This window comes from Peromyscus maniculatus, chromosome 11 (genome assembly GCF_049852395.1).
Source record: "Peromyscus maniculatus bairdii isolate BWxNUB_F1_BW_parent chromosome 11, HU_Pman_BW_mat_3.1, whole genome shotgun sequence".
Taxonomy (NCBI): Eukaryota; Metazoa; Chordata; class Mammalia; order Rodentia; family Cricetidae; genus Peromyscus; species Peromyscus maniculatus.
The window spans coordinates 104,073,395-104,086,563 of NC_134862.1; the positions used below are offsets into that span (position 1 = coordinate 104,073,395).

The window sequence follows — 13,169 nt, forward strand, 5'->3', positions numbered from 1 at the left end:
GTGTGTGTGTGTGTGTGTGTGTGTGTGTGTGTGTGTGTGTGTGTAGTATCTCAAGTTGTATTCAGAAACAGTTTTACTCTTTGTTTTTCCTTCTCATAGTTTATTGTTCTGGTCAGGAGCTCCAGCACAGCACTGAACAAAGTGATAAGAGTAGATTTTATTTTATCTAGATCCTTAATTAGAAAGAAATGAGTCTTTTACCACAATGTTGACTATAGAACTTTTGTAAGATATTGTTATCAGGTGAAAGGATAATTATATTCTCCTAGCTTGCTGAGTCTTATCACAAAAAGATGATGAGTTCTATCAAATACTCTCAGTTACTTTTTGCAGTTGTTACTTTTTTTTCATCTAATAAGATGACTATATATATAGGGTTAGAGTATATATATACTTCTTGATAGTGAATTACATTAATTTTTGCAAAGAAGCAGATTTGTAACCATGAGTTACAAGGGTGAGTCCTGTCATCATGAAAAAACTTTTCTTTTTAATGTACCACAGGATTTGCTCTCATATTTTGTTGGGCATTTTTATTTTTATATTCTTTAAGGATATTGTTGCTAATTTTATCATTTTATTTATAACTTTTGGTCTCAGGACAATGCTGTTAACTACAAATAATATTTCTCTAAAAGATAAGGACTATTGAGGTGAAGTCAGTATCTTGTGTCTTTGAGAAATGTTAGTTTCATTTAAATTGTCAAACTGATGGCCATGAAACTATGTGTAATATTCCCTTATCATCCTTTAAATGTCTGAAAGATCTTTAGTGATGTCCTCCTCCTCATTATTTACAGTTTTTTTATTTGTTTTGTTTTATTTTCTAGACATGGTTTCTCTGTGTATCCTTGGCTGTCCTGGAATTCACTCGGTTGACCAGGCTGGCTTTGAACTCACAGAGATCTGCCTGCCTCTGCCAGTGCTGGGATTAAAGGTGTGTGCCACCACTGCCTGTTCCTTCTCATTCTTAATGTTGGTTCCTCCCCACCTCCCCCTGCCCCATACATCTGGCTATAGTTTTATCAGCTTTATCCATCTTCTCCAAAACACAGCTGTTGGTTTCAATTATTTTTCTTATTCCTCCCTCTCATTTCAGTTTCATTGATGTCTGCTGTATTTCAGATGTCTGCTGTACTTTCTTGCAACTTGCTATTCAGGTTTAATTTGCTCTTTAGATTACTACAGTGGAAGGCTAAGGCTAGGTCCCTCAGTCCCTGATTTACAATTTTTATTTTTCTAAAGCAAACATTTTGTGCTAGGAAATAATACTTCAGATGAACCCTGGCAAATCCTGACCATCTGAGAAGTTGTTTTCATTTTTATGTATTTCACATACTTTCCAATTTTCTTGCTGACTTCTTTACCAATAATTATTTAATTATTATTAGATGTATCTTGCATAATTTTCAAATTTTGTGGATTTCTACTTTCTTGAGATTAGGTAATGTACTTTAAATTACTATTATTTTATATTTGTTTAAAAATTGTATTAGTCACCAGTCATGGTGACATACACCTTTAATTCCAGCACTGATGAAGCAGAACCTAGAAGAAGGCTAGCCAGGTTTACATAGTGAGACCTTATGTCAAAATAACAAAAAGCAAAAGACAGCAAAACAAAACAAAAATGTCTGTATTGTTTTCTATTTTGCAGATGTTCCATGTACACTTGGAAAGATAAACATTTGCTATGATGCAGTGGTATTTCTCTTTCAGGAGAAAAATCTTTTCAGTGTCTCCATGTTTTTGGTAACTAGTGTCTTAAACATGTTAAGTTTAAAAAAAATACAAAAACCAAACATTTTTGCCAGATTTTACTATTCTTTCAATGAGAGGGCTGCTAATTGTAATCTATTCTGGCATTACCTATAGCTAGATTGTTCTGTCTTCCTGTAACACAAGATAACACTTTCTTATTTTCCAGCCAGTATATGTTAAGAGTTTTGGTTCTTTCAAACAAAAATATTATACTTCATAGCTATAGGTAGTAGCTCACACTCTAGAAAATGAGAAGGAAACTCCATAACTAGAATTTTTTATTTAACTTAACATTTATGAAATTAAATTAGAAAACTGTTTTATAAGAGGATGAAGGACATATAGTCACTATGTTTATTTTTAAGTAAAACTATTTACAAATGAAGGAAAGATGATTACCTTTACATTCTGGAGGCTTGCTACTCCAGGTGTTATGGCCAGAACAGAAGAGCATACTCATTCCAATAAGGGAAAACTTATCTGGTCCCGGCTTAGGATCACAACTGTAAATTACTGCTTCACGGTATTTGAATACTTCTATATCAGTAAAGGTGTGTGTTCCATTTTTTATTTTTGGAGGTGGTAAACAATAAACTTCTTTATAAAATGGGAAAAAAGGGAAATAAGTTAAAAGCAAGGTAGTGTATCTACTCAAGACAGTGTTAGGAAGCTCTCTAAATCATTGTCAACAAATTCATCAATACAAGATTTCTATAAGTTATTTACAACCCCAATTTTCATCTAGAAAAGGGTTTCTATGAGAAAATTCATCACCTCATATTTAAACCACTAATACAGAAATGACCTTTCAGGACAACATTCATTTTTCTAAAGGAAAGAATGACTGTTTCATGAGGTCATGCTAAGTTTTGTCCTAGTCAATAGAAAAGATGCTGACCATCTGGTGAAAAACTGCTTGTCATGAACAAAATCAAGCTGAATACTGATTGAGAAATGTGCTTTAAGGTACAGGTACATTCATTCAATAGGATGGTGACTTAGACTCATATTAACATGCTGTCATTTATCATTTTCATCCTCACAGTACAATGTTTTTGCAGAAGTGACAAACTTTGATAATTGAACAAACTAACACCCAATATCTTCCTCCAAGCCAAATATTAAAAAGATTTGCAAAAACATAAAGCAATGTCCCTATTCTTACTTTCAAAATTTCAATAAAAACATGTGAGATATATTAATATGTATTGAGTTTATTGCCCTTAAAATATATCCATTATAATTCCAACATGATCAATATCAATAGATATAACTGTAAAGAAAAATTTGGGGGGTACTTATTAATCTAAAATCATAATAGGGTTCTGAGGCCAAAATAGTTGAGACCTGATAGTCTAAATTTTAAAAAAAGAGAATTTACTTACTTTCACAATGTGGGGGAGGACCATTCCAATATGCATGATCACCTTTAAGCACACAGTGTAGAATTGACATACCAACTACGTAATAACTAAATGAGCAAAGAAAAGTTACTGTTTTCTTTGGCAGTTTATGGTAAGATATACACAATAATGAAGGACAGTTTTTTAGATAGTTTTTTTCTGTACTATAGTAGTTGAAGGATAGGTTTCTTAAATAAGTTAAGAAACTGCTAAACAAATCTAACTAAACTTTAGTCAGATGAAGAATTTCTGTCTGTGAACACACACTGTCCAAGAGCTGTGATGTCTAGACACATCTGATGTGACCCGGCATCTTTGCTATCTCCTACAATCATATTACTTTGCTTCTATGTCTTTAATCATCCATTCTGCTCTGGGAGAATGGAGCAGAGGAGAAAAGCTTCCTTAGGAAAGGACTGCCTGGGCTCTAGTCCCATTTCTATGACTGACTCAAACTTGGGCAAACCATTTAAAGTTTCTCTTGTTCCTCAATTAAAAACATGCAAATAACTAAGAGTGGTGGCACACGTTAGTCCCAGAACCCAGGAGGTCGAGGCATGTGTAGTTCTGTGAGTTAAAGGCAAATTTGGTCTACACAGCAGGCTCCAGGCCAGCCAGGGTTACATAGTGAGATCCTGTCACAAACAAACAAACAAAATAAATATAAATCAAACATCTCGTAGGATTGTTCAAGAGAATTAGATAAATTTGAGTCTGGAGCACAGCAAGTAGAAATAATGTGTTATATTGTACTAACATATCTTGTACTATCATATTATGATCATAATGTCTTTCTAGGAACTTGTCAGAATTAATCCTGTCAAGTCTCCCGATTATTTACATTCATAGATTATTATTCTGGACTCTCATGTGATCACATGATGTATTCTTATCTGGAATCCTTTGCTATTTTGTTCTGATAACTTCTGTATCTACTGGGTTTCTCAACAGGCTTAGTCTTTGAAAAAGATTTATGACCTAAACTTTGGTTCCTTCAAAGTACCTAGAAAATTTCCTCCACATAGCTTTACCTGAATGTGCTCTTACTTGACAAAGTTAAAAAATTATTGCCAGGCATGGTGGTGCATGCCTTTAATCCCAGCAGGCGGATCTCTGTGAGTTTGAGGCCAGCCTCGTCTACAAAGCATGTTCCAGGACAGCCAGGACTGTTACACAGGGAAACCTTGTCTCAAAATACAAAAAGTAAAACAAAAAAATCATCAATGAAACTCAGCCAACTTTCCCCAAGAGTCACAGTTACTTCTAAAAGAGCTCTAGAGAATAACAACTTACTCAGTGGCTAATGCCCCCTTTGGAGACACTTTAGGTTACATAGCAGTCTGAAAAATAAGGTTTTCCAACTGAAATATTCTGTGGTAAAGATGAGTTATATTACATTTTGACTTGTTAACACCTTCCAGAATTCTCCTTTGGTTAGTTGTTCTACCTCGATTTCATGAGAGCACCAATTTAACCTTGAGTTGGCAGTAGGTCCACTTGACTGTCAATGATAAAGTCACCATGATTATCTATCCCTTTTGGATATGTAGCCCAGACTGCCCTCAAACTTATGGAGATCCACCTGCCACATCTTCCTGAGTACTGAAATTACAAGATAACCACCACCCTTGGCAGATTACTCCATTCTTAATGTTTAATCATAGACATTATAGATACAGCAAGTATGATACAGATTTGTTTTCCTTCCATTTCTTTATTTATTAAGCATCTCTCTTACCTCCATAAAGTACCCAAATGTTGTTTGGCTAGGAGCACACCTTGTCATATAGTGAGCAAAATTAAAGCCAATTTACTTGAATGCTTAAAAAGAGAAGTAGAACAATGGAATCAGGAACATTTACCTTATTTCCCATAAGGAGCAACTTACCCATCCATACATGTAAATTGAGCTCGACCACCCCATGAAATTCTGCCATCTAGGAGGTGTACTTTGCCAAATTCAGGTTCTGCTAATGTAGGACATTCTATTTCTAGAAGAATATAATAATAAAAAATTTAATTCAACTTCAAAGCCAGTTGCACTTGAACTAAAGTAAAAAAAGTCATACTTGGTTCTTTTGAGTTTATGGATTATTTTTCTCTAATAGTTATGAGTGTGGTGATATGAATAAGATGTCCTCCATAAGGGCATTTGAATAATGGGTCCCCAGTTGATGGCTGTTTGAGGGAGATTAGGAAGTAGAGCCTTGCTGGAGAAAGGATGTCACTAGGGCGTGCTTGGAGGTTTCAAAAGACTTGTGCCATTCCCAGTATACTCTCTGGTCCTACTCGCCATTCTGAGACATAAGCTCTCAGCTGTTCCTGCCACCATGCTTTTGATCTACCATCATGGACTCTAACCCCTGAGACCACAAGCCCAAATGAACCCTTTCTTTTATAAGTTGTCCTGGTCATATGCTTTACCATAATATCAGAAAAGTAACTAAAACAAAAGACAAGCACAGATTGACAATTACAAAATCAACTAAATTTCCAAGAAAAAAAAATCCCCATAAATTTCTCAAAGCCTGGAAAAAACCCTCACATTTAAATAAAAGCTTTGTTTCACATAGGAAAAGCATCGCTGCAATAAGGGCATATGCACCCCATCCTAAAAATCAAGCAAAAAAAAAAATGAGTTTACTTACTAGCACAACCATGATCTGAAATAGGGAACCATGTATGATTTGGTTCACAGGTAGCAACCATGATGAATGGATACAGAAATATGTATCCTCTTTTACACTTATATTCTATTGTCTCTCCAACCTCATAATAGGGTTTAGTTTCTTCCTTGGGTTCCATAGCTTCAAATGGTGGTGGTAGTTCACAGGCATCTAGGGATAAGAGGGCAAGAACATGAAGATGAAGTGTGAATATCACTTTTATCAACTAAGAAATGTTATTTTGTGGCAGGAAGTACAGAAAAAAGAAACGTTTTTATCAAGATTCTAAACTATTAGTACATGCCTTTCTTTACTCAAGCAGTGGCGGTAGTGCAATAATATCCCTAACGAGTTTAAAATAACATCAGCTTTTGGGTCATTTCAGAATGAACTGAACTTTTATTCAAAAGTAAAGCAAGGAGACATGGTTAATGGTTTTGGTTTTTTTAAGAAGAAAGATACGAGACCATCCTGTTTTTAAGGTCTATGTCTCATTCCTTATCACTTCTCTAGTACCCAGTACCGAAGTTGAATGAGTCCTGTGATTAATTCTTTACTCTCTTTAAATTCAAATTCATATTCTTTATTAGTCAGATAATTTGCTTTGATGATATATGAAAATCATGTTTTATTTGCTGTTTTTCAGCCAGTCTTAAAAACAATTTTTTATTGGTTTAGCTATAAATATTTCCCTGTGTTAGTGCTTCTTTCATATTACACTTTACTGGTTTATTATGAACTCATTCTGCATTACTGCTATAATTAGAAAGTGAATTCCAAATACTGTGGGTTGTATTTTCCTGAAAGTACAGTAATAACAGATATCAGAACCTATAACAATAGTGATGAGGATTTTTATAAAATTAGAAATCCAACACTCAGCACTCTTCATACTCATTATTTAAAAGTTTCTCCCTCTGTAAGATGAGAAAACTGAAGTATCACAAGGCGGAATAACCTTTTCAAGAATGCATTCCAACTATGTAGCAGACTAAGTGCCCAGTTAGGCAGCCTGTGTCTGGGCCACACTGGGCACCACTGCCAATGCTGTGACCCTTGTCCTCATCTGGAACTCCCCAAAGCAGATTCCATCCTATCCTGTGTTTAGTCCTCAAAAAATTGCCTTTTATGGTGCTTGGAGGCATTACAGCAGCTCTAGTTTAGACTCAAGTTGTACTAAGTACATCAGGTAAAAACATCACAGCCTGAACTGTTCCAAACTAGGCCCTCGCTTCTCATGATTCTTTCGCACTCTATTATTCTCTTGTCGTTTTTTGTGTCAAACTAAGTAGTTGCTGGTCAGTTGTGTCCTACTTGGGCTGTCTTTGCTTACATTGCTCCACAGTCCAGTTCCTAGCTATGCACACTGAGCAACTCTCTCCTCTTTATAGACACCTGGAGGGAACATCTTGTGCCTCAACTATGGAAGCAGCACTCATTTCTCTTCCTTTGGGCTGTCCCCTACCAGGGTATCTCAGCTAGGTCACATGTTGGCTGTGTTCAATAGTTAAGATGAAATCTACTCATCAATGTGGCCACAATATCCAGCACCAGCTCTTCACAGTGGCATAACAGTACAATAAAACACTTGCAAGGATTATATTGTCATTTTTTTATAGTGAAAATAGTCATTTTAAAGATTTAATCATTGGAGAAAGGAGAGCCATTTTTTTTGGGTCTGTCTGCTAGTATTTTATAACTTAGCACCTGATCATATAAAGACTATTCCCCTACACTGTAGCATACAGAGTAAGGACTGACATACTAGAGTGTAAGCATTTATTGATCTTAGAAAGACCTAAAATAGGTATTAAGAGCAGACACAACAGGAAGCAGCAGCCTTGTTCAAAGAAGCAGCCGCTCTTCTGAAGGAAGGAGACCAACCTAAAAATCTGACAGATTCTTTTCTGCAGTCCTGATGACAGGCTTTCTATGCTGGACACTGTCATAAACCCTTTTCCTCACAAGTTGAGTTGTTCCAAAAATGAGACCCTATTCTATCCTTCAATTCTCCCTGCCTACCACATGAGTTTTTCTTTTATGTTGTCCAGGTTTCATATCTATCTTTAGTTTTCAGATTTTATATTGTTTTCCCTCCTCTTCATTTCTACCTCCATTTATGTTATATCCTATTTATTTATCTGTTTTTGTCTATTTCAAATAGCTTCAGAGTCTTCTTAAACATTTGGCTTGAAGTCTATTCCAAACATTATTCTTCTAAAAAACCATTGGCTTCTTATTATTGCTAGTACCTGCCCTTTCTCTTCCTTGTGAAGTGAATTTTTATAGAGATCAGTGAAAAGTAAAGCTCTTTAAACAACTTTCCTCCTGCAGGAAGGAAGAATCTTCTCTGTGCTCTGTGCCTTGGCCAAATATGATATTTAACATTCTGGTACTTGAGTTATGTAAGAGTGCCAACACTAAGGCAAAAAAAAAAAAAAGCAGCCATTTGAAGTAGTAAATGTGAAAAAAGATAAGATCTATGCTTTCCAATGGGGAGTGGTAGAGAATAGAAAAGACAATTTTAAAAGTGATTGCAAGTTGAGAGGAGGATAAGCTGGGCTATGTCTACCGAGGGTAGTCAGAGGAGGTCTCCTTAAGAGGTAACACTACAGTGAAGTTTGAAGAGAAGACAGTCAAATATGTAATGTCAGGGGATGGTTCCATATACGGGAAAAACAGTAACAAGTCAGTGGTTTAAAGTGGCAAAGTTTGGATTGTTGTTTGTCCTTCCCCCAGTGATTTTTTTAAATCTAGTCAGAAAAGCATGCTCCTTTACTCCAGAGCTTGGTTCTATTCTTCTTCCTCTTCCTCTTCCTCTTCCTCTTCCTCTTCTTCTTCTTCTTCTTTTTGGTTTTTTCGAGACAGGGTTTCTCTGTGAAGCTTTGTGCCTTTCCTGGATCTCGCTCTGTAGACCCGGCTGGCCTTGAACTCACAAAGATCTGCCTGGCTCTGCCTCCAGAGTGCTGGGATTAAAGGCATGCACCACCACCGCCCGGCAGTTCTATTCTTTAGTGTGAAGCTTTGGTTAATATTCACCACTCCTAATAAATATAAGCAAATATTTATAGATCATCTACTATGTATCTGTCACTAGGGATCTATCAGCATAATGAAGTGCCTGCTTATATTCATACACATATATGTGTGTGAACAGCCAGTGGAAGAGGATCACAAGAACAACACTGGTTCATGACTGCCTCCCAGAATATTCATCCTTAGACAAGCACAGAGTCTGGAACATTGAAGGCAAATGTTGCTGAATGGATGCTACTAATGAGAGATACCGAAATACATACAAACTATATGTAAAGGATTGTGTGTGTGTACCAGGATTTTTCTTTTGGGCCACTAACTAGCTCTCAAATCATGACATGGAAACTTATTTAATGTTTTGAATGCTCATCCTAGCTTAGGCTCCTTTCTGGCTATTTAAATCTATTTAACTTAAATTAACCTGTTTCTCTTCATCTACCTTTTTCCTTGGGGGCTTTTTCCTTTTCTCTCTCTCTCTCTCTCTCTCTCTCTCTCTCTCTCTCTCTCTCTCTCTCTCTCTCTCTCTCTCTCTCTATCTCCTACTTTCACTGCCTGTGTCTTCTGGCTAGTGGCTGCGTGGCATCTTGATCTAGGCATGTCTCTTGTTGACTCCTCTCCTCTTCTCCTCCTCATTCTCCTATTTATTCTCTTTCCTTGCCAGTCCTGCCTATCCCTTCTCTGCCTAGCTATTGACCATTCAGCTCTTTAGTAGACTAATCAGGTGACTTAGGCAGGCAAAGTGAAACAAATGCACCATATCTTTGCATAATTAAACACACATTCTTACATTATTAAACAAATGCAGCATAAACAAATGTAATAATACACCTTTACACAGTTACAGTAATATTCCACAGCATAAACAAATGCAACATGTCTTTACATAGTTATAATATTCCACAACAGTATGTATCAGGGACAGACACAGAGGATTAAAAAACAGGACACAGAAATATTGTTCTTTGTGTAAATTTTATACAGTAAGCAAGTATAGTACTTATTCCATGTAATGAAACACCACCAAAATGTGATGGGAGAAACCTTGAGTTTTTGTTCATGAGCTGAGGTGAAAACCAGACTGTTACTTATACTTGTCTTAGGAGTGATGTTTAGATTTTTTTTCTACTATGACTTTGTCTTTAAAGACGATAAACAATGTCTCAAAGCCATTTGGTAATACCACCAGTCACTGTCTATATTGGCTATGATAACTCCAAGTCAGGAGGAGGGGTGTGAGGAATATGATCAAATATGTTTTATGTGAAAAAAATCTAATAAAAATGTAAAGCCAAACAAAACAGCCACTTGTAAACCAAGCCCATTTTGCCTCAGGCAACAAGTAAACTTGACTCAAGAAAAAACAAGCCAGGTGTGACTTTCCCTTCCCTCTAAACCTAGAGAGTTGCTCACCCACAGCACAAGCAGTGCACTCTGCCTTCCCCAGAGGTAAACACCAGGGCTACCCTAATTCCTGAAAACAATGCAAACTGCTACTAACACAGCCAGGCTCTGGATGAACATCTACTCCTCTCTCCACTCAGGCAGCTTACCCCTTAAGTGCTGCCCACCAAGAAAGTCTGCACTTTGGGAATGGAGACTGCATGGTCTCCACATTACACATTTGCACAACTCTAGAACTCTACCAGGTCCTCCATCCCAACCTTGCCCATCGCAAACTCAGATGAGCTCCTCGCTATCCACCTGACCTACAGGCTAGGTACCAACATCCCCAAGACACGGGCTCTCTCCTGGATCCTACCAGATAAAGTAGACAGCAGGAACAGAAGGGCCTCTGCGCAAATGCCCAGGAAGCACCACCAGAAAGTGTAGGTCTTCCTCCTGCGGCGGGGAGGCTTTGCGTCCGGCGCGAGAGGCGGCGCCGTCATGTTACAAGAATGAAGGGAAAACTGAGCGCCAGGTAGTCAGAGAGCAGCTTTTGAGCTAAGTGAACAGACGCAACAATCCTGAAACTAAAGTGTGCTGGGCGACACAACAGGTGGGCGTGGCCAGGCCGCTCCCAGGAGGTTAGTGACTTAAGGTGGTGCTGGCTAGGCCAATCGGCTGGCAGTAAGGCGGGGCCTCAGTTCAAGGGGCTGGAACAATGGGGTTGAGCTCCTGCCCAGGAATATCTGGCTTGTCAACTGTCAGGTGTGCTGCTTCTGTAAAACATTTAACTCCTCCCATATGTAGCTGCACTCCTCCCAAGTCCTCTAGGGCTTTGCTGCACCCCTCGGCTTGGGTGGCACTCTTCCACAGTCAGGGTTGTGCTCCTCTACGGGCTGTCTCCTAAGTGACATTGCTCTGTTCCTCCCGCAGCTGCTCTACAGCGGCTCTAGGGTGTGCTTACCAGCTAGAGCTGACCCTGGCTCACATAAACGAGACTACTCAACTCAGGAAGGGTGAAAGACCAGTTGGCCCTGTGATCGTTGCTCGGAACTTGAGCTTGAAGAATAAAAGCACGGAGACCTAAAAACAGAGGCCTGGGAGCACAGTTGTGGGTCATGGCACAGCCAGCACCCCAGGTCCTCATTTTATCCATGCTGCTTCTGTTCGTTGTTGTATTTGGCATTAGTCATATCGCATTAGGGAAAGTACCTATATTTTCGTCGTTTGAATTATCTACGGTCTCATCTCACAATCCTCAGATCTCAAAGGTTTGCCCACTGGGTTCCCAGCCTCTAAAGTCATTCCCCCCCCCCCCGACCCACGGTTGCTGTAAATTATTGTACAGAACATTTCCCTGGGGCAGCGAGCATTGCAAGCCCACTCTTGAAGTGGAGCTACCCTCTGCCTCAGCCCTGCTTTGGAATGCTTTCAGTGACTGTGTTGACAGGATCCTGACAGCTGCCTGAAGTCTAGAGTCAAACCTTTGGATGAAGGAGGTTTCAAAACAGAAGTGGTTTCTCCAATTCATGGGAAATATTTGGTTTAACTGTCAAAGAGAAGCAAACAGGGAGGAACACGAGGCATGTGCATCAGAAAAGGACTCAACTTCTTGTAAGGTTTTTGATGTGTGGCAGGACAGTGGAGTGGAGGGGCATTTATTAAGTGGTGGAGAAATCAGCTGTTGGGTGCTTTTTGTGTGTGTCCCTCAGAAATGATCATGTTTACATTATGTTTTTCAGAGAGTGGGGTAACACCTACAGGCCAGCTGACCTTTCTGCACAGTGGAGCAGGATCTAACTTACTCTCTGAAAGTTTAGAAAAAACCAAGTAGAGAAACAAGGACTGTTCTTAGAAGGATACGTATTTTGTCCATTTTTGGCTTTGCATCTGTTTCTGTGCCTCTGTGTGTGTAGTGTGTTGTGTATGTACTTGTTAGTATGAGTGCATGCACCTGTGCATATAGGTATGTGTATGTGCATGAGTGTGCATGTGGTTGTGGGAGGCCAGGGATCAACATCTGGTGTCTTTCTCAGTCACTCTGTCTTAGCTAGGGTATCATTGCTGTCAAGACACACCATGACCACAGTAACTCTTATAAAGGAAAACATTTAATTGGGGCTGGCTTACAGTTCAGAGGTTGCTTATTATTGTCACGGTGCAACATGGTAGCACACAGGTGCTAGAGAAGGAGCTGAGAGTTCTATGTCTGGATCCACAGGCAGCAGGAAGAGACTGTGAGCCAGTAGGCCTGGCTTGAGCTTCTGAGACCTCAAAGTCTAATGACTCACTTCCTCCAACAAGGTCATTCCTCCTAATAGTGCCACTCCCTATTGATCTGTGGGGGCCATTTTTATTCAAAACACCACATTCCCCATCTTATTTTGTGAGGCAGAGTCACTGAATCTCAAGCTCATGGAGCCAGCAAGCTCTAGGAATCTTCCTGTCTCTGTCTCTCCAGCTCTTGGCCTTAGAGCACTCTGGGGTGTAGCAGGAATCTTAGAAGGTCTTATTAATAAAATCAAACCTGAGGCCAGTTATTGGGGTGAACACTGGAAGGTCAGAGACACAGAACAAGCCACAGCTAACCTCACCTGGCTAACTTCTCAGCTGATCTTGTTTCCTCAGACTGGAAGCCTCTGTGTCCTCATTTCTGAATGGCTCTCAACTGAACTGTGCTGCTCAAAACCTAAAAGCTTAACCAGCCAAATGCTTAACCAGCCAAATGCTTCTAGTTTCTTGTTCTTATGCCTTATATACCTTTCTGCTTTCTACCACCACTCCCTGGGATTAAAGGCTTGCTTTCTGGGATTAAAGGCATGAATCACCATGGTTGGCTGTATCCTTGAACAGATGGATTTCTGCCTCTGGAATGCTAGGATTAAAGGCATGTGCTACCACTGCCTATCCTCTATGTTTA

The 13,169-nt window shown here is 38.9% G+C and overlaps 2 protein-coding genes across 6 annotated transcripts in view; both read right to left on the bottom strand.

Moving 5' to 3' along the window:
- The window catches only part of Cd46 (CD46 molecule), a 50,988-nt gene extending 40,116 nt beyond the window's left edge, over nt 1–10,872 (bottom strand). For 2 of the 5 annotated variants that reach the window (XR_001579575.3, XM_006986760.4), the window contains exons 1-5: nt 10,626–10,869; nt 5,813–6,001; nt 5,053–5,155; nt 3,147–3,232; nt 2,161–2,358 (exon numbers count right to left, since the gene is read on the bottom strand). Coding sequence is in view for 4 of the 5 variants with exons in the window: in XM_006986760.4 (XP_006986822.2) it covers nt 2,161–2,358; nt 3,147–3,232; nt 5,053–5,155; nt 5,813–6,001; nt 10,626–10,752 (703 nt within the window). In the remaining variant the exon portion in view is untranslated. Of the gene's footprint in view, nt 1–2,160; nt 2,359–3,146; nt 3,233–5,052; nt 5,156–5,812; nt 6,002–10,625 lie in introns of all 5 variants that reach the window. The other 3 variants (XM_076548306.1, XM_042258896.2, XM_042258895.2) reach the window with 2 other exon arrangements.
- The window catches only part of Cr1l (complement C3b/C4b receptor 1 like), a 109,752-nt gene that overhangs the window by 40,116 nt on the left and 56,467 nt on the right, over nt 1–13,169 (bottom strand). Inside the window, exons 12-15 of the mRNA XM_016005286.3 lie at nt 5,813–6,001; nt 5,053–5,155; nt 3,147–3,232; nt 2,161–2,358 (exon numbers count right to left, since the gene is read on the bottom strand). Of these exons, the coding sequence (XP_015860772.3) occupies nt 5,992–6,001 (10 nt within the window). The 3' untranslated portion in view covers nt 2,161–2,358; nt 3,147–3,232; nt 5,053–5,155; nt 5,813–5,991. The remainder of the gene's footprint in view (nt 1–2,160; nt 2,359–3,146; nt 3,233–5,052; nt 5,156–5,812; nt 6,002–13,169) is intronic.